At 37.3% G+C, this 22,373-nt stretch overlaps 1 protein-coding gene and 1 pseudogene across 1 annotated transcript in view; both read right to left on the bottom strand.

Annotated features, from left to right (window-relative positions):
* Positions 1 to 7,509: 7,509 nt before the first annotated feature.
* On the bottom strand, positions 7,510 to 11,897 carry LOC134801899 (uncharacterized; annotated as a pseudogene).
* Positions 11,898 to 17,274: 5,377 nt separating this feature from the next.
* Positions 17,275 to 22,373, bottom strand: part of LOC134801849 (uncharacterized) — a 30,211-nt gene continuing 25,112 nt past the window's right edge. Inside the window, exons 2-6 of the mRNA XM_063774485.1 lie at positions 22,014 to 22,123; positions 20,990 to 21,121; positions 19,854 to 19,970; positions 19,246 to 19,448; positions 17,275 to 17,588 (exon numbers count right to left, since the gene is read on the bottom strand). Coding sequence (XP_063630555.1) covers positions 17,345 to 17,588; positions 19,246 to 19,448; positions 19,854 to 19,970; positions 20,990 to 21,121; positions 22,014 to 22,123 — 806 coding nt within the window. The 3' untranslated portion in view covers positions 17,275 to 17,344. The remainder of the gene's footprint in view (positions 17,589 to 19,245; positions 19,449 to 19,853; positions 19,971 to 20,989; positions 21,122 to 22,013; positions 22,124 to 22,373) is intronic.

Here is a 22,373-nt window from a genome sequence, read left to right as displayed (position 1 = left end):
ACCGACGAGAACGGCTTTGGCAGCACTTATGTACAGGATGGTAGCACTTACATGTGCACATATGTTTCCGATTCAAGGCACAAGATGGCAGACCCTCCAACGCGCACGGTCCCTATAATTGAGATCTACTACTACCTACCTAATAACATCTCAGAAATGTTTAAAAACAACAATATACCTATTTTAAATGATCTATGGTTGCCAACACCAACTAACAAACAAGCAAATTTGGTGAATTTTCCGCGTAATTTCCAATTGCAACCCTTATTAGAGCATATGCTTGGCTTTAATCCTCAAAGGGATGAACCCCTGACATATTATCCCAAGGGGTGGCAATGGTTGTCAAACTCTCTTCTTCTTCCTCGCGTTATCCCGGCATTTATATAGTAGCTGATAGTAGTTTGTGTTACAAGGGATCAAAATGATATATTTCCGTCAAGGGCGTACATTGAATCCTGAATGAAGCGATGGATTCTACAATAGAATCCCGAACGTAGTGAGGGATTCTAAAGTAGAACCCTAAGCGTAATGAGGGATTCAAGTGTTAACGCCCAAGACGGAATAATTTTGATACCGTGTGACACATACTGCTTTTCACATCAACTATGAGGAAAATAAAAAATAAATAAATGGGGAAATTATCATGTATCAAAACACTATTTAAGCTTATAAAATGTATGTAAAAATAAAAAAAAATGTGTCCTATAACAGAAAAGTACCACTTTGATCCCTCCTAGCAAGGAAGAAAAGTGCCACTTTGATCCCTCCTAGCAGGGAAGAAAAAGCCCCTTTCCGAATAGGTGACGAGAAAAATATATTTTTATAATAGAGTCTGTGCGGAAAGAGAAGAGTCGTGGAATGTATGGGGCCCAATACATTTCACGACTCTTCTCTTTCCGAACAGACTCTATGTATGCTAGTTTTTTTTTTATTATGGCTTTTACTCCTCGCTAAATTTAGCAAGGTGGATTCTGCCAATGTCGAGGTGTAGACTTTTGACTTGTGAGACGAAAATGTTCGGTAAAATTTTGATTTTTGTGGAAGGATAGGCTGGGAACCTAAAACAAACAAATTCTTATGGACATCACAGAGAAATACATGACAAGACACAATTAACATAGTACCGTAAAACGGGGTGAGTAGGTTTCGCGGGAGGTGGAGAGTGGGTTATGAATGGGGAGAGAAGGTTTGAGAGGGGGGTGAGAAGGGATTTTAAGGCTACTGCTACAAAAATAATGTATTCCAATTTAAAATGGAGCTATAGTAATACGCATAATAAAAAAAAACGATCCAACAATCTTCCAAAATCACCTTTGTATGAAAACCCCTCTCACCCCAAATACGAGGCACTACGGGGTGAGGTGGGTTTTCCTCTTTATCGTCAAAGTTATGAAATGGAACTACCCAAAATAAAATAAAAACTAAAATACAAACGTCCGGAACACTTATTATATACACCATTCAGTTTTCATATGTAAAAATAAAATGTTATCGAGGTTTGAATTTCAGTTTTGACCCTAATCACCCCATTTTACGGTACCAACAGTAGTGCTAGTTTTAAGAAGCGCTGGCTGGACGTCGTGACAGCGGACATGGGAGAGAACAATCTCACACCTGCGGATGCCGAAGACCGGGCAAAGTGGAGAAGACTGAGCAGAAGCGGACCCTGGCCCTAGGCCGGGAAGACGCTAGGTTGAAGAAGAGTATGCTAGTTTTAAGGTATTTATGTATGAGCCACTAGTTGCCTGAAATAAAAAAAATATATTTCATTTTGCCACGGCTCATGGGAGCCTGGGGTCCACTTGGCAACTAATCCCATGATTTGACGTGGGCACCAATTTTTCACGAAAGCGTTTGCCATCTGACCTTCCAACCAATAGGGGAAACTAGGCCTTATTGGGATTAGTCCGGTTTCCTCACGATGTTTTCCTTCACCGAAAAGCAACTGGTAAATATCAAATGATATTTCGTAAATAATTAATGGTTGTCAAACTATTGCATTAAATACTTAGTGTTATAAATGTGTAGAAACCCTAGAACACTATTTCACGGAAGACAATGATGTTAAACTATATTTGAGGACCAAAAGTGAATACTTAAGTAATAGTATTTTATTATAAAATATATTTTATAAACTTAACTCCAAAAAATAAATACGTCGCAAATCAAAAATCTGCTAACATCTAAATTTATTTCCTTCTCTATCGCTCTTGCATTCGTACATTCGAGTAACAGAGATAAATATCCACGAATTTGGATGTTTCGGGCCCTCTTGTTCAAACAGTAAATTCATGTTACAATAGCAATAAACACGAAGCGATAAAAAACTCACTGTCCCCCGGGAACCAATTATATCTAATTAGCGACTGACAACCCGTAAATCATGGCGTTGCGTCGGGTTGCCGGTTGCCGGGTCGGGTTACAGGTACTGAGGAAAGTGTACATAATACCTACCTTCCCTAAAATAAATGCTAGTAAGACTTTACAAACCTCAAATAGAAGTAGGTATTTAATTTTTTCTGTTTTCTGTGTAATAAAGTTTTAAAGCCATACTAATTATAAATATATATACTAATTATAAAGGCGAAAGTGTGTCTGTCTGTCTGTCTGTCTGTTACCTCTTCACGCTTAAGCCGCTGGACCGATTTAGTTGAAATTTGGTACAGAGATAGTTTGAGTCCCGAGGAAGGACATAGGATAGGTTTTATGTCAGAAATCATCCCTGAAGAGAGTGCAAAAGGGGATGGAATTGAAAGAGTTAATTGAATTGCCTAATAATAGAAGTAAGCAATGCGCGAATTGAATGATTGCTATAAGCATTATCCAGGCGCTTTACCTACTTTATCTGCTGTCACTAATTCCACGCAAATGAAGTCGCGGGCAAAAGCTAGTAAAGAAATAAACACAAACGATTAATAAGGACCGTGCGAGTTGGTCTGCCATCTTGTGGCCTGTATCGGAAACATAACTAAATAACTATATATTGACACTTCACGCCAAAGCAAGTGTTGCCCTCTACCGTTCATGTACATTTTCTTGAGCATTGTAGATTCTGCCATCTTGTGGGCTACATTGGAAGTATAAACTTGGCATTTACACTTCGCACCAATAAACAGGGGGCACCTGTGCTGCCCCCTACAGTTTATGCACGTTCCCTATAGGCAAAGACAAAACTATCTATTCTCTTTGCTATAGGTAATTCAGGTTTGTAGCGCGTTTATGAAGAAAGGGGTTAGTCTCGTTGAGTTGTGCCGTTCTCAAGAACGTTCTCCGTTACTATGAGGAATATTCTCGAGCGAGAACGTTCCCCATACAAAACAAAGAGTGCTCCCACAGTGCTCCCGAGAAAGGCACAACTGTTTTCTTCAATATAATCTCACTTAATATTGTTGATAAAAATAAAAATATCGAGCTAAGAAATAATAAGCGATTATAAATATGTATGTATACATATCTGAAATAATATACACTATACAGTTACAATTATTTTTACCGCTTTGGACTTTAGAGTTTAGATCACTTACTTTACTCTTTGGTTTAGATAGTGATGTGCGTGCTCTGGTGTCATCGATACTAGTTAGTTCTTGTCACTGACTACAGATGGCGCTATTTCACAAATTTATGTCGAAACTATAAATAAGTATACTTACGTATACTTACAATTTCTAACCCAAAATGCATAATTAATGGATATGTACTAATTGGATTACCTATTCATAATATTTTGGACCAGTTTGTTTCCATCCACGATTTAGTTCATTCAGAAGTTGTTCAACCCCAACCCACCCATTTCTTCCCCTTAGTATTTTGGTATTAGCAGCTTCCAATACATATACTAGGAGGATTAATTGGTATGAGAAAAATTAACAACAACAAGTCATTTCGACGTCATTTATTCATAAAGACAATTCAATAAATGAACGCACTAAATTACAATAATTTGAGATATGTCACTTAGATATTATTTAGTGGTGAATGTTATGCTTTTACCAAAATATCTGTAATTGGTGTTTTGAGTTTATTACACTTCTTATAATTTAGAGTATTTAGACACGACTAAAGTCAATGACTCTTGCTCTGTCCTATCTTAGCAATCTATCATAACACCACCACCTTTGATTATGACCATAATTATGTATATGTATAATAAGCTACAATACTTTACGCTATTGTTAAGATCAATGTTACTGGAAGACAAATCGTATGGCATATAATATTTTTAGTACAACATTATTTTTTAAATACAAATGCACCGATACCTTCGTAATGCTATCAAACTATTGAGGAAACAAACTACAGGAGTCCCATACAAAACCATTAGGAAAATAGAATATCTTTCTACTAGAAAATGTTTCAGAAATATTCAGAGTTTCTTAAAATGATATATTATTTGAAATACAAACCATAGTGCGATTCAAATCGAAAAATTCGAAAAGTGGCTTACGAGACAGGAAATGTTTACATTAGACGAAAAAAGCATCATGCCTATATGTATAAATATATCGAAAAATCCAAGTAGATTAAATATAAAAGTGGAATTCTGTATTCGGCGAAACGAAAGCTCTCCCTATGTACAGCAAGCAAGACTGAGGGACTATATATCTAACTTAAGCTAAATGCAACCCTAGCTGCATACAAATAAGATACAAACTTACACGACAGTGATAACAAAACGCATGTAACATTAACTTAGATTAGATTAAACGATATGTATAATAGTAATTGATGAGTATTAGGTTACGATAAACAAATATAGCCTTTAGACTCAAGCTTTAACACGTAGCGCTTAACTAACAAAACTTGGCCACTAGTGTCTTTAACAGAGGCCGGAATTTTCGTGGCATTGTTGAATTGTCATAGTGACTTTATTATTTCAATTTCAGATTTGCAACTACTCAAAAGATATCTGGAAGAGATTGATCTTTAGCGATAAGGACCCCTGTTGTTTGTCCTTTAATCTTGTGTAATATGTTGTGTCCTATATGTATCAATATGTATACATAATTATATCATAGGTCGATAATGAGAGAGACGTCACTATGACAATTCAAAAATGCCACGAAAATTTCGGTACCTCTTCTTTAATACTAGTTATTTCTCTTTTGCTTATAAATACACTTGAGTATAATATTACAAATGAGTACAATAGTACAATTGTTAGAGCCTGTATGCCTTGTGATAAAGACAGTTACAAAAAAGCGATGCTACTTTGCAGAGGTTATACTGGAAGTATGGGGTTTAAATGTTACGAAGTAAAGAAATGCTTATAATTCATATGACAAAAATGATATGTTTTTGTCAAAACCATGTACCCTATAAGTGAATAATATATAGAATTAAAAATTCGTATATTTTATAATCAAATTGATCTTAAATAGATAAAGAACGTGCATAAATATAGATTAGATATTGAACATAATTATAACAGCAGGTCCAGGGGATCAAAAGAAATTACATTGTAATTTGTTACTTCAAAAATAAACGTTTATAATAAGAGGAAGAACGTATTAAGAAGCAGCTGATTATATACAATCATTGTCATAACAAAAATTAGTGACAATGCTTAGAGCCATCAAGACCTGTAAAAGTTTGTCGTTTTTGAATAGCCGTGCAGTGCAGGTCTTCATAAATGCTATAGACAGGTACGTAAATTAATACAAATCGTAGGTCTTTGTGGTTATAAATACTATAGTGACACTCTTGCTTTTTGAATCCGAAGTCAATCCATGATATCCTAAGCTGCTGACAGTTTAATCCCCATTATAAAGGACCACGTTTAAAGTTTCAAGCATAAATAAATTGGTGGTCGTTACCTATCTTGTTTACCATTTTCACCAAGTAGAATAATACAATATTTGTGGATATAAGTCAAGAAACATTGTCCTAGAAAAGTATACAATTTTAAGTATAATCTTGTTAACAGCACTGATATGCATTTGGATATGCATTTTATTTCAATCCGTGATAAATAGTTACAGAGTTTGAGTAAGTGTAATCACCTCTCAAATTAATCACCAACACTGATGTAATTTTTTCAGACCCCTGAAGCACATAATCTTAACTCTACAATACGATATGCGACACTATTAATCCCAAGCTTTGCGCACAATACAACATCGATTCAGCCATGTGTCATACGACGGGCATAATAAAAACGTACTTGTTGCTTGTACACGTACTCATTAGTGTCCGCTACCGCAAACAAATTATATATCATATATCCTCCGTATAATTACAATGAACGCTAAATTATATAATTATTATCATGTGATATGTACCTATTATAATGATTATGATGCACTAATTATAGTCCTCAAGTAAATTGACTCTAAATTATAATTTCAATGAGTGTAAGCAAATTTTCTTAGATGTTTAGTAAATAAAAGGATCTAACCTATGGGAACTTTGAGGTTATATATTAGGATGGGGATTTAATATTTTTTTACAATAATAATCAACCGTCAACAACATTTTTAAACAACTATTACTAACTTTCTCGCAGACTTACTGCCTTTTTAGTTCACATTTCGTCCATTACACTATTATAATGTAGTTGTAGATGAAAATCTTTTTATTATAATATCATCCATTTACCCCCTCCCTCATTTCACCCGCTTTAAATTTTGTTTACAAAACAATGGGTTCAAAAACGATTTCGTAATATCGATATTTCATTTCACATAACTAGAGGAACTGCGCTAAGGAAATTATATCGCTATGTATGATATGGACATTTCAAATTCTTATTTAAAATACAGGCCTACCAACTTTAACGTGTATTTAAATTATGATATGGCAACAATGAATTTGCGCTTAGCGTTGGTAGCCATGCGAACCATATATTACTTATCTCACTTGCGTACGTCAAATCTGACAACTTGTCAAACGTCAAATTGACATCAGTTTGGTCTACCGCTCTAAAAAGGTATCGACATTGGCATAATTAGTTTTGAGATCTCACTATCTTAAGCCCCCCATTCACACTCCTACCTTGTAGTCCGCCTCGTAGTCCGCCTCGTTGGGTAGGATTGTGTATGGGGGTTGCGGACTACGAGCCGTCCTACCGTTTAGCCGTTTGTAGGACGGCTCGTAGTCCGCAACCCCCATACACAATCCTACCCAACGAGGCGGACTACGAGGCGGACTACAAGGTAGGAGTGTGAATGGGGGGCTTTAGCTACATACGTTACATCACAGACTACATATATTTACTTTATGGTTACATACAATGCGTTCTGAACTTCACCCACAAAAAAATATCACACACGCATCAAAAAATAAAGTGTGAGATTAAAAAGCAACACCTCCTTTTAACTCGTTTCACGAAGTTACAAATACCATTAGAACCGTTTCCATACTTTTATCTAAAGTTCCATCATTTTGCTAGCAATTATACAACATCAAAAATAAAAAGTACTTAAGTCATCATACCTAACTGCTTTGCAACTAAAGATGTAAATCCACCAATAGGGTTTTGACTTGACAGATGACAGATTTGCCTATATTGATGATGAAATTATTACCATCCCTGTCACTCAATTAAGATTGAGCGAAATGTAATTATCTTCTTCATAATCGAACTTTGGTATTAGACCTGACAACTGTCAGTTAGTGAAGAAAACTCTTGTCTTAAAACCCTTATTGGAATTTTTAACTTGTTCAACTTTTTGCTATCGATATTTTCGATATCGCGCATATCACTAAAAAAAGCAACAAAAACGTCCAGAACGCACCTAACCCCTTCACTCCATCGTGTCATATTGTACCTTCTTGACCTTCAAATAGCGTAACAGACCAGAGTAGCCGCGGTGGCTATCGCGAGCGCAGCACCGACGGCGACGGGAGCGGTCTCGGAGCGCGCTCGGGCTGAGTCCAAACAGTGCCAGGGGGGACCGAATTCGCCGTCACGTATGAACATGAAGGCTTGAAGACGCATTTGGCGGAGGTACAGCTTGGCTTTGTGGGCGGTGGCTGGACTGGAAAATTAAAATATATAATTAGTAAGCCGCATCATGTCGCGTCTTAAAAGACGTCAAATGCTGGACAAAATAAAAGAAATTTCAATTTGAAATGCAGAAGATTTACTTAACAGAACATAGACTAGAGTCAGACCGAGATAAGTCTGATGCAACGATTTTAATAGCACATTATTATTTAAAAGCAACTAGCAGCAACATGTGTTATTTTAAACGTCAAACTTTTATGAAATTATGACGTATAACTCTTGCACTGCGGCTGCATGTGCTATCAAAACCGTTGCGGACTTACCACGGTCTAATCTAGAAAAGTCTAACTTTGTAAGCTTTTGAATTGTAATTTATAAGCTCTAGAAAAGAAAAAGCGTAAACTTAAAACTCTTGAAGCAAGTCACTGGCCGATCAGTGTAAACAGAACATTTGTCAAGATTTTGGTGAGAGATGTCTGTTTTTAGATGTTTTGTGTGTATACCGTCTAACCGTCTTCTCGTGGTAAAAGACGACTTTCCGATCGAAGTAACAAACAGCAGATTTCAAGAGTGGCCCAACCCAACCGGTGTAGGGAACAGAAGGTATCGCCAGTTGGTTGAGAAATCTACTCCTGTTGCCTACTTAATTTTGTATCCTGATTCCTAAGTTCACAATCCTTACCTAGTCTCATCCTCAGTGAGGTCTATAACCATCTCCTCAGGACAGAGGAATGATTTGCCAAACGGAGTAGCGAACACCAAATTTCGCGAGTTGGTTGAAAAAACTAAATCTCAATCTTACCTAGTCTCATCCTCAGTGAGGTCTATAACCGTCTCCTCAGGACAAAAGAACGATTTGCCGACCGGAGTAGGGAACTGAAGATTTCGAGAGGCGGTTGTCAGAACGAACGGGCGTCCTTGCTTGACAGCGTGTTCTAAAATCCTGGCGCTGGAGTTGTAGCTCAATTTGATGTTGCTGGAATACCAGCGCTCACCGCCGGATGTCTAAAAAGTTTATAGAAATTATGTTAGGGCTTTTTAATAACGTATAATAAATCTTCTGTGAGAACGATTAAATTAACAATGTGCCAAAGAGAACTTTCAAAAATTGCAAATTTTCCATGAAATGTCTTCTGTACTTTTTCTGCACGTTTATTGCCAAAACCTTCTTACAGTTAATTTTGATTTGTATGACACTTGAAATAGACGCCAATGAATGGCGTAACATATTAAATTAAACAGTTGTCAACAGTTAAGAACCTTGAGTAATAATCCCTTCTGAACGGGAACTTTCTAAGTGGAAACTTGCATGAAAATTTTGTCATGGAAGAGTTTTTTGGAAATTTGAAAATGTTCTACAACTTGCATATTGCTATAGACAATAGGCCTATAACTGACACAACGGCATGCTATAGGTATGTAGAAGGTACAAACTGACACAAAAGCCCATTACTGCTTTTAGATAATAGACTTTAGTGGAGTATCTCTTGCAAATCTCCATACAGATTTATAAGCCAATAGATAATAGAAGCAGAAGATGGTAGAAGTTACCTTAGCGAACGAGAACTCGAGTGTGAAGTCCCTAAAGGAGATGACGAGCTGCTCGGCGTCCCCCTCCTTGCACACACCCCCCACATTCGCCATGGTCGGCACGAATATGTTCGCGTCCTGTAACCACAAATACAAATATAGGGTATTTGACTACTGGTCAAATCAGTTTCTTTTTTCGAGCCGTCAACACGATTTTGCTACTACCTATGGAATTTATATGAAACACTAGCATGTGACGTCACAATCAAATTACCTACTCTTTATAGTTTTATACGGATTTTAAAATATAAATTGTGTCTAAAAATAACTGCTGTCTACGTTTCTCTATTAATCTTCTGGTGCTTTGTGCCATGAATGGTGTAAAATAATTTATTTTAAATACATTCAAGTACCATATATATAATCATTGGACATAATAAAGATTTTTCTAGCACGAACGCGGCAACGCTAGTGACTTCCTTGTGATATTTAGTTTATCGATAGCTAATATCTTATAAGTTTCTTATACAAAGGCCACATTTGGAAATAAATGAACAAGATTAAACTACATTAGCATTGCCTCGTTCGTGCCAGAAAAATATCTATGTCTAATAATCACTCATACAAAACAGACAAAACGTTGTCTCTTCCGTCTTTGAAAGGTGGAGAATACCGGAGTCTAATTTTTGGCCCATTATTAGACCTCCCGACGCGTTTTGGGTTGCATTGCTTGCTCAAATGTTCTTAAAAGATAGAACCAAAAATGTTATATCCTTAATTTGCTTATGGAAAGCCATATATTTGTATAATACAAAGGTACCTATTATACAAATACATATGAAAATAGAAAAAAGCTTAGCTCTTTCTCAATCAGCGTTGTGTAAGTTGCCGAACTTGTCGATAATTTGCTCCTTCCAAATTGGTCTAAAAAAAATTATATCAAGGAGGTTAGGCCTACAAAAGGACTTGTAGTAGTAGTAGTAGTTACTGTTGGCATAAGACACACACATACACACAGAGAGATGCAGAGAGCCTTCACATACTTGCGCCACGCCTTTCGAACTTCAGCGACCCTTTTGGTTCGTAACCGCCGGGTGGAAGCCGTGGCTCCGGGTGTCCTGTACTGTATACATTCTTGGCGACGGTCCGTCGAGATGGAGCTACTATACTTACCGTAATACCATCTGGCGACTGAGATCATAATGCTATCTCCTTTACCCTTGCTAAGACCAACCAAGAGACGGACTGAACTGGAGCGAGGTTAGCAGTGTCGTATTGCCTACTTGATTGAGAAAAAGAAGGGAACTCACCGCTCGCTCGTTCAGCTTGGTAAGATAAGAGATATCTATAAGCGCGTCTACTGTGAGTAGGATGCATGTCTCCCCGCCACTGTCCTGCAGGCGGTAAGTCGCCGTTGATAAACTTCGTTCTAACACCGCCTCGTGCAAGTTTATGTTTTGTAAATTGAAGAAATATAAGAGAACTTACCGCTCGCTCGTTTAGCTTGGTAAGATAAGAGATATCTATAAGCGCGTCTACTGTGAGCAGGATACATGTTTCCCCGCCACTGTCCTGCAGGCGGTAAGTCGCCGTTGATAAACTCTGTTCAGTCACCGCCTCCTGTAAGTTTAGAAACAGTCATAAAAATTGTATCTTATATGTACCTTTAAACGAGCAATTCTTGCACATATATACTTATATTTATATGTATATATATTTCGGGGATCACGGAAACAGCTCTAAAAATTTCGATGAAATTTGCTATATGCGGGGTTTTCGGGTGCGAAAAATCGATCTAGCTAGGACTTATCTCTGGGGAAACGCGCATTTTTGAGTTTTTATACGTTAACACCCGTGAAATGATATTGTTTATTCTGTACTCTTTATAAATAAAAGTAATTAGGACTCTAAAAGTACCACATAAAGGGGGTTAAAAAGAGAGAAACTTTTGAAATAAACAAATTGCTCCGCTCGCATGGGAAATTTCGTTGAGATTGCTCACTGTTTTAGTGGTTAAGTGGTTGAGACACAAATTTAAGCTAAACCCACTGTTCAAGTGTTCAACAGTATTTCATTAACCAACAAAAGTTTTAGTTTCAGAGGACTTTCCGTAAAGAATACTCACCGTTGTGCCTCCCGGAGCGACGGTCGTTCTGCTGTACTTCGTGATCCTCGGCCTTCGCGTGGAGGCCTGGCTGTCCAGCTGCAGGCCCTGGACCGAGCACACCAGCAGCGCTACCGACACAAGCCACATTAACACTTCCACTTTCACCATCGAGGGCCAAAATAACACATTATGGGGCCAAAAAATTTTACAAAGTATTTTTGGAAGTCTTTATTCACAGAGTCTAAGGATTGGATTTAAATGATCACAAAACTTGAGAGCCAAATTAACATTTACACATTATAGGGCCAAAAAAGTCTTTAACACATTCAACACCAAGAACCCGACTGTCGGGTACACTGTTCGTAGCGACTACGCGCTACATACGACGAAACCGTGGCTACGCGCTACGAGCGTAACCCGTAGCACTTAGTGGTATTGAATGTGTTAAAGTGTTTTCGAAGTCTTTGTTCACAAGTCCAAGGGTTTCAATAATGATCACAAAACTTTATGGTTTTATAACTCCGCTCAAGAATCTTTCAAGATGTGATGATAACTGGAGTTAAAAGCCACAAATTTACATTTGCACATCACAATCGAGGGCCAAATTAACACATTATAGGGCTAAAAAAGTCTTTCAAAACTTGATGGTAATGATAATTCCGCTCAAGATATGTAATGATAACTGGAATTAAACGCCACTATCTATTTAAACAGTCTATCTTCATGAATCTTCAAATAATCCAGAAAATACACAGTTGAAAAAAAATATTAAAAAAGTTATCGTGTCAATTGGAACTTGAACATAATATGAGTCGAGTTTCGGCAATAATACAGACACTGAACAGTGAAGCGTCCAACATATATTGCATTGCATTATACTCTTGACACACTGTGTTTGATAGATTAATGCTTCCTCAAACTCATTTTAGTCATGTGTTATCATGTGAGGATTGCCAGGATTGGCTACAGGATTACTCAAAAGTAAAAATATCCGCAATATTTTATGAATTATCAAACTTTTGCCTTGCCACTATTAGCTAAACTGACTGAAATTCAAATAGTCCGTATCGCTTATTATAAAACTGGTAGATAAACTTGTATGGAACGGATGCAAAGAATGTTGTATGTTGTTTGGATGTATGTTGTCAACTGGAGCAGATATTGTTTGGTGACCAAGCCGTAAGCCGTACAAGGCGGCTGCACAATTTAAGTAGTTGATTTGTGTAGTGATGTGATTTTACTTATCGACTTTGTTTGTTTCAATTGGGTCAGTGTCTAAATAGTGGTCATGTTTGAAGAATAAAAATCCTAAAAGATGATAATGTAGATCTGTTAATCTTATACCTTTAAACGAGCAATTCTTGTATATTTATTTATTTTCGGGGATCTCGGAAACAGCTCTATTTCAATAAAATTTGCTATATGGGGGTTTTCGAGGGTGAAAAATCGATCTACCTAGATCTTATCTCTGGGGAAACGCGCATTTTCGAGTTTTTATAAGTTTTCCGAGCAAAGCTAGGTCTCCCAGATATTTTCACCTTGACTGATGATTTCTCATTTTACTCTTTCAGCTAGTATACAAGTATATTTATGCTAAACTTATGTACCTATTTTATTTGGTAAAAAAATTAACACTAGCTTATAATATAATACTGTCTATTTAGGAATAAGAAGTACGGTAAGTGTGTCATAATTAATACGCTGTTACGTCGTCGCCCAAATTTAATGTTTAATTTGTGTTTGGTTTTTATTTGTAGTTTTGTTGTTGTTTTCTTGTATTCTTATTTTGTAGTTTCACAGTGCCTTAGTTTTTACTGTAATGCTGTGTCACTTATTTGAGTAATAAATAAATAAATAAATAATAAATTAAGTAAAAAAAAATATATTATAAAAGTTATAGAGTTTGAATAACTCTGATTATATTATTTGTGATTATGAAAATCTGTTTCAAAAATGTTTTTGAACACAGGTACTCTAGTGTTTAATAGTACATTGCAATACGAGTGCGAAAAGTAGGAAATTCGCAATGAGTGGCGATAAATTGAAACACGACCGAAGGTAGTGTAGTATTTTCTTAGCTTTCAACACTTATATTATATTAGTAGGATTCATTGGTATGAGAAAAATTAATAACAACAAGTCATTTCGACGTCATTTATTCATAAAGACAATTCAATAAATGAACGCACTAAATTACAATAATTTGAGATATGTCACTTAGATATTATTTAGTGGTGAATGTTATGCTTTTACCAAAATATCTGTAATTGGTGTTTTGAGTTTATTACACTTCTTATAATTTAGAGTATTTAGACACGACTAAAGTCAATGACTCTTGCTCTGTCCTATCTTAGCAATCTATCATAACACCACCACCTTTGATTATGACCATAATTATGTATATGTATAATAAGCTACAATACTTTACGCTATTGTTAAGATCAATGTTACTGGAAGACAAATCGTATGGCATATAATATTTTTAGTACAACATTATTTTTTAAATACAAATGCACCGATACCTTCGTAATGCTATCAAACTATTGAGGAAACAAACTACAGGAGTCCCATACAAAACCATTAGGAAAATAGAATATCTTTCTACTAGAAAATGTTTCAGAAATATTCAGAGTTTCTTAAAATGATATATTATTTGAAATACAAACCATAGTGCGATTCAAATCGAAAAATTCGAAAAGTGGCTTACGAGACAAGAAATATTTACACTAGACGAAAAAAGCATCATGCCTGTATGTATAAATATATCGAAAAATCCAAGTAGATTAAATATAAAAGTGGAATTCTGTATTCGGCGAAACGAAAGCTCTCCCTATGTACAGCAAGCAAGAGTGAGGGACTATATATCTAACTTAAGCTAAATGCAACCCTAGATGCATACAAATAAGATACAAACTTACACGACAGTGATCACAAAACGCATGTTACATTAACTTAGATTAAACGATATGTATAATAGTAATTGATGAGTATTAGGTTACGATAAACAAATATAGCCTTTAGACTCAAGCTTTAACACGTAGCGCTTAACTAACAAAACTTGGCCACTAGTGTCTTTAACAGAGGCCGGAATTTTCGTGGCATTAGTGAATTGTCATAGTGACTTTATTATTTCAATTTCACATTTACAACTACTCAAAAGATATCTGGAAGAGATTGATCTTTAGCGATAAGGACGCCTGTTGTTTGCCTCTACCTTTAATCTTGTTTAATATTTGTGTGATATGTGTATCAATATGTATATATCATAGGTCGATAATGAGAGAGACGTCACTATGACAATTCAAAAACGCCACGAAAATTTCGGCATCCTGTCTTTAATACTAGTTATTTCTCTTTTGCTTATAAATACACTTGAGTATAATATTACAAATGAGTATAATAGTAGAATTGTTAGAGCCTGTATGCCTTGTGATAAAGACAGTTACAAAAAAGCGATGCTACTTTGCAGAGGTACCTGGTACTGGAAGTATGGGGTTTAAATGTTACGAAGTAAAGAAATGCTTATAATTAATCATATGACAACAATGATATGTTTTTGTCAAAACCATGTACCCTATAAGTCAATAATATATAGAATTAAAAACTCATATGTTTTATAATCAAATTGATCTTAAATAGATAAAGAACGTGCATAAATATAGATTAGATATTGAACATAATTATAACAACAGGTCCAGGGGATCAAAAGAAATTACATTGTAATTTGTTACTTCAATAATAAACGTTTATAATAAGAGGAAGAACGTATTAAGAAGCAGCTGGTTATATATAATTATTACCATAACAAAACTCAGTGACAATGCTTAGAGCCATCAAGACCTGTAAAAGTTTGTCATTTTTTAATAGCTCTGCAGTGCAGGTCTTCATAAATGCTATGGGTAAGTACGTAAATTAATACAAATCATAGGTCCTTGTGGTATAAATACTATAGTGACACTCTTGCTTTTTGAATCCGAAGTCAATCCATGATATCCTAAGCTACTGACAGTTTAATCCTCATTATAAAGGACCACGTTTAAAGTTTCAAGCATAAATAAATTGGTGGTCGTTACCTATCTTGTTTACCATTTTCACCAAGTAGAATAATACAATATTTGCGGATATAAGTCAAGAAACTCATTGTCCTAGAAAAGTATACAATTTTAAGTATAATCTTGTTAACAGCACTGATATGCATTTGGATATGCATATTATTACAATTCGTGATAAAAAGTTACAGAGTTTGAGTAAGTGTAATCTCCTCTCAAATTAATCATCAACACTGATGCAGTTTTTTAAGACTTCTGAAGCACATAATCTTAACTCTACAATACGATATGCGACACTAGTAACCCCAAGTTTTGCGCACAATACAACATCGATTCAGCCATGTGTCATACGACGGGCATAATAAAAACGTACTTATTGCTTGTACACGTACTCATTAGTGTCCGCTACCGCAAACAAATTATATATCATATATCCTCCATATAATTACAATGAACGCTAAATTATATAATTATTATCATGTGATATGTACCTATTATAATGATTATGATGCACTAATTATAGTCCTCAAGTAAATTGACTCTAAATTATAATTTCAATGAGTGTAAGCCAATTTTCTTAGTTTTTTAGTAAATAAAAGGATCTAACCTATGGGAACTTTGGGGTTATATAGGATGAGGATTAAATATTTTTTTACAATAATAATCAACCGTCAACAACATCTTTAAACAACTATTACTAACTTTCTCGCAGACTTACTGCCTTTTTAGTTCACATTTCGCCATTACACTATTATAATGTCGATGAAAATCTTTTTATTATAATAGGAGTATCATCCATTTACCCCCTCCCTCCCTTTCACCCGCTTTCAATAATGTTTACAAAAAAATGGGTTCAAAACGATTTCATAATATCGATATTTAATTTCACATCACTAGAGGAACTGCGCTAAGGAAATTATATCGCATGATATGGACATTTCAAATTCTTATTTAAAATACAGGCCTACCAACTTCAACGTGTAATTAAATTATGATATGGCAACAATGAATTTGCGCTTAGCGTTGGTAGCCATGCGAACCATATATTACTTATCTCACTTGCGTACGTCAAATCTGACAACTTGTCAAACGTCAAATTGACATCAGTTTGGTCTACCGCTCTAAAAAGGTATCGACATTGGCATAATTAGTTTTGAGATCTCACTATCTTATTTAGCTTACATACGTTACATACAATGCGTTCTGAACTTCGCCCACAAAAAAATACGGCCACAAAAAGTATAAAATCGTAAAATATCACATACGCATCAAAAAATAAAGTTAAAAAGCAACTACTCCTTCTAACTCGTTTCACGAAGTTACAAATACCATTAGAACCGTTTCCATACTCTTATCTAAAGTTCCATCATTTTGCTAGCAATTATACAACATCAAAAATAAAAAGCAAGTCATCATACCTAACTGCTTTGCAACTAAAAATGTAAATCCACCAATAGGGTTTTGACTTGACTTTGCCTATATTGATGAAGAAATGATTACCATCCCTGTCAGTCAATTGAGATTGAGCGAAATGTAATTATCTTAACTTCATTAATCGAACTTTGGTATTAGATCTGACAACTGTCAGTTAGTGAAGAAAACTCCTGTCAAAATACCCTTATTGGAATTTTTAACTTATTCAACTTTTTGCTATCGATATCGCGCACATCCCTAAAAAAAGCAACAAAAACGTCCAGAACGCACTTAACCCCTTCACTCCATCGTGTCATATTGTACCTTCTTGACCTTCAAATAGCGCCAGATAGCGTAACAGACCAGAGTACCAGCGGTGGCTATCGCGAGCGCAGCACCGACGGCGACGGGAGCGGTCTCGGAGCGCGCTCGGGCTGAGTCCGAACAGTGCCAGGGTGGACCGAATTCGCCATCGCGTTTGAACATGAAGGCTTGGAGACGCATTTGGCGGAGGTACAGCTTGGCTTTGTGGGCGGTGGCTGGACTGAAAAAATAAAAATATATACTTAGTAAGCCGCGTCTAAAAGACGTCAAATGGACAAATAAAAGGAATTTCGATTTGAAATGCAGAAGAAGATTTACTTAACAGAACATAGACTAGAGTCAGACCGAGATAATTCTGATGCAACGATTTTGATAGCACACGCAATGCAAGTGCTATTTTAAACGTCAAACTTCTATGAAATTATGACGTATAAATAACACTTGCACTGCGTGTGCTATCAAAATCGTAGCGGACTTACGACGGTCTAATCTAGAAAAGTCTAAACTTTGTAAGCTTTTGAACTGTAATTTGTAAGCTCTAGACAAGAAAAAGCTTAAGCTAAAAACTCTTGAACCGTCACTGGCCGATCTGTGTAAAACAGAAAATTTGTCAAGATTTTGGGGAGAGTAGTCTGTTTTTAGATGTTTTGTGTCTACGTATAACCGTCTTCTCGGGGTCGAAGAATGACTTTCCGACCGAACAGCAGATTTCAAGAGTGACCCAACCGGTGTAGGAAACAGAAGGCATCGCGAGTTGGTGACGCGAGACGTGAGAACTACTCCTCTTGCCTACTTAATTTTGTATCCTGAATTCCTGATTCCTAAGTTCAGACTCCTAGTCTCATCCTCAGTAAAATCTATAACCACCTCCTGAGGACAGACGAACGATTTGCCGGCCGGAGTAGGGAACAGAAGATTTCGAGAGTCGGTTGAGAGAACTACTCCTCTTGCCTACTTGGCTTAACATGTTATATCCTTACCTAGTATCATCCTCTGTGAGGTCTATAACCGTCTCCTCAGGACAGAAGAACGATTTGCCGGCCGGAGTAGGAAACAGAAGATTTCGAGAGTCGGTTGAGAGAACTACTCCTCTTGCCAACTTGGCTTAACATGTTATATCCTTACCTAGTATCATCCTCCGTGAGGTCTATAACCGGCTCCTCAGGACAGAAGAACGATTTGCCGGCCGGAGTAGGAAACAGAAGATTTCGAGAGTCGGTTGTCAGAACGACCCGAACGTCCTTGCTTGGCTTAACGTGTTATATCCTTACCTAGTATCATCCTCCGTGAGGTCTATAACCGTCTTCTCAGGACAGACGAACGATTTGTCGGCCGGAGTAGGAAACAGAAGATTTCGAGAGTCGGTTGTCAGAACGACCTGAACGTCCTTGCTTGGCTTAACGTGTTATACCCTTACCCTAGTATCATCCTCCGTGAGGTCTATAACCGTCTCCTCAGGACAGAAGAACGATTTGCCGACCGGAGTAGGAAACAAAAGATTTCGAGAGTCGGTTGTCAGAACGACCCGAACGTCCTTGCTTGACTTAACGTGTTATATCCTTACCTAGTATCATCCTCCGTGAGGTCTATAACTGTCTCCTCAGGACAGAAGAACAATTTGCCGACCGGAGTAGGAAACAGAAGATTTCGAGAGTCGGTTGTTAGAAAGACCCGAACGTCCTTGCTTGACTTAACGTGTTATATCTATATCCTTACCTAGTATCATCCTCCGTGAGGTCTATAACCGTCTCCTCAGGAAAGAAGAACGATCTGCCGACCGGAGTAGGGAGGTATCGCGAGTTGGTTGAAAGAATACTCCTTGTCACTGTTTAAGTGCATGTTCCAGAAATCAGCATTATGAGTGTTTAGATGCTTACCTAGTCTCATCCTCATTGAGGTCTATAACCGTCTCCTCAGGACAGAAGAACGATTTGCCGACCGGAGTAGGAAACAGAAGATTTCGAGAGTCGGTTGTCAGAACTACCCGACGTCCTTGCTTGGCAGCGTGCTCTAAGATCCTGGCGCTGGAGTTGTAGCTCAGTTTGATGTTGCCGGAATACCAGCGCTCGCCGCCTGGTGTCTGAGAAGGTCATAAAAAATATGTTACAGCTTTTTAACAACAAAACTTCCGTGAGAACGATTAACAATGTGCCAAAGAGAACTTTAAAAATTGCAAACTTCCCATGAAATGTCTTCGGTACTTTTTCTGCACGATTATTGTCAAAGGTTCTTCTCATGGAAGAGTCCAGAAATTTTTGGAAATTTGAAAATTGTTCTACAACTTGCATATTGCTATAGACAATAGGCCTATAACTGACACAACGGCATGCTAGAAGCAGCTGCAGGTAGAAGGTACGAACTGACACGAAAGCCCATTACTGCTTTTAGATAAAAGACTTTAATAGAGTATCTCTTTCAAATCTCCATATTTCTAAGCCAATACAGAGTAACCCTTAGCTCGCTAATAGAAGATGGTGGGAGTTACCTTAGCGAACGAGAACTCGAGTGTGAAGTCCTTAAAGGAGATGACGAGCTGCTCGGCGTCCCCCTCCTTGCATACACCCCCCACGTTCGCGTTGTTCGGCACGAATGTGTTCGCGTCCTGTAACGACAAATACAAATATTATAACACCATAATCACGATACAAAAGTAACTGTAAATTTTTTTTTGTGACACACTTTTATTGCTGACTGTGCTTTTTCTCATTTGCATGTCTATTGAGTACTTCTTGAGACCTTTATAATATAATGAGTCTAAGCTTGATGTGTTTGTGTGTTTCCATCCAGGAGTTCCTTTAGCTACCTTCCGACTGCATCATCAGATCACCTTCATGTTAGCATATTATTGCATTGTCACCGGAATTACGATAGTACTCCAAATTTCAACTGAATCAAATACCGGGAAGTGGTTCAAATTTTAGTTACATGATTTGAAGCACTATATAAATATACAAACCGACAAAACGTTGTCTCTTCTGTCTCTGAAAGTTAAGGATACTGGAGCCATATCTGGGCTATTACGAGTATTAGACCTCCCGACGTATTCTGGCTTGCATTGCTTGCATAAAAATTTTGTACGATCTTCCTTACCTTTTGACCTTTTGTATCTTAATCCTTAATTTTCCTATGGCTTTGTATTGTAGAAATACATAAGAAAATACAAAAAAGCTTGGCTCTTTCTTAATCAGCGTTGTGTAAGTTGCCGAACTTGCCGATAATTTGCTCCTTCCAAAGTGGTCTAAAGAAATGTATAGCAAGGAGGTTAGGCGTACAAAAGTAGTATAGGTAGTAGTTGATGTTGACATAAGGCACCCCAGAGATGCAGAGGGCCTTCGCAAAATCGCGCCACGCCTTCCGGTTCGTAACCGCCGGGCGGAAGCCGTGGCTCCAAGCGTCCTGAGGGCCTACCGAAACATGTTCGACGTGATGCCTCCCTGTCACACTTAAATACGAATTTAGAAGTGCGACAGAGAGGCAAGGCAACACGTCGAACGTGGTTCGCGGTAGGCACTATGTACATTCTTGGCGACGATCCGTCGAGAGGGATCTGCTAGTGGTCGGACTGAACTGGGGCGAGGTCAGAAGTGTCGTATTGCCTACTTGATGATAAAGGGAACTCACCGCTCGCTCGTTCAGCTTGGTAAGATAAGAGATATCTATAAGCGCGTCTACTGTAAGCAGGATGCATGTCTCCCCGCCGCTGCCCTGCAGGCGGTAAGTCGCCGTTGATATACTCCGTTCTGTCACCGCCTCCTGTAAATTCAGAAACAGTCATTAGAATTGAAAGGAATTTGTGAAGTTCCAACACGTGAGACATTAAGAAACGTCTATTTAAACGGCCAAAGACTGAGTGAGTGTGATATTTGTGCCTCTCAATGTAGGCCAGGAACTTTTAACCCTGTGTTTGTGGTTATTTCCTAATCAGAACCATTAAGGAAAATGAGCGTCAAAGAGGCTATAAAAGATAACAGCTCTTTTGTGCGCAGTAAAGGGTTGAGTTTTTAAAAGAACCACTTTGTACTTTTATAAAATCGGGTCCACGTTAACATCCGTGAAATTATATTACTTATTCTGTACTCTTTGTAAATAAAAGTAATTAGGATTCTTAAAGTGCCACATTAAGGGGGTTAAAGTGAGAAACTTTTGAAATAAACAAATTGCTCTCCTCGCTTGGGAAATTTCGTTGAGATTGCTCGCTGTTTTAGTGGTTAAGTGGTTGAGTCACTAATTTAAGCTAAATCCAGCGTTCAACAATATTTACCAACAAAAGCTTTAGTTTCAGAGGACTTTCCCTCACATCTGCAATTCATGGATGAAAACAACCAACATAAAATTACTAACAACGCTCCTGCTCCCGTAATCGATCACCAAAAGGAGTATGAGCGGAACGCAAAATCAAAATTTCATAGAGTCGATCTACGCTATGTGCTAGGTCAAGTATGAAGCTTATAGAGGGTAAGTCATTTCAGGGGTCATTTTCATTAATTTTACAAAGAGCTTCTGATTCTGAGTAGAAATAACATAACATTCCCAAATCTGAAAGAAGTATAGTATTCGATTTTAAATAAAATGAACCATAATCCGGCCCGTGACAAGCGGTAAAAAAAAGGTCTGACCCTGGGGTCAATTTTAAAAGAATACTCACCGTTGTGCCACCCGGAGCGACGGTCGTTCTGCTGTATTTCGTGACCCTCGGCCTTCGCGTGGAGGCCTGGCTGTCCAGCTGCAGGCCCTGCACCGAGCACACCAGCAGCGCTGCCGACATAACCCACATTAACACTTCCACATCACCATCGAGGGCCAAATTAATACATCATAGGGCCAAAATAAATCCAAATTATTTTCAAATTCAATTTTTTTCATAGAGTCCATGGATTGGATTTAAATGATCATAAAACTTAAGGGCCAAATAATTAACATTCACACATTATAGGGCCAAAAAAGTCTTTAAAGTGTTTTTCGAAGTCTTTGTTCACAGGGTCCAAGGGCTTAAATTATGATCACT

Source organism: Cydia splendana, chromosome 23 (assembly GCF_910591565.1).
Source record: "Cydia splendana chromosome 23, ilCydSple1.2, whole genome shotgun sequence".
NCBI lineage: Eukaryota > Metazoa > Arthropoda > Insecta > Lepidoptera > Tortricidae > Cydia > Cydia splendana.
This window is presented reverse-complemented; position numbering and strand designations above follow the sequence as displayed.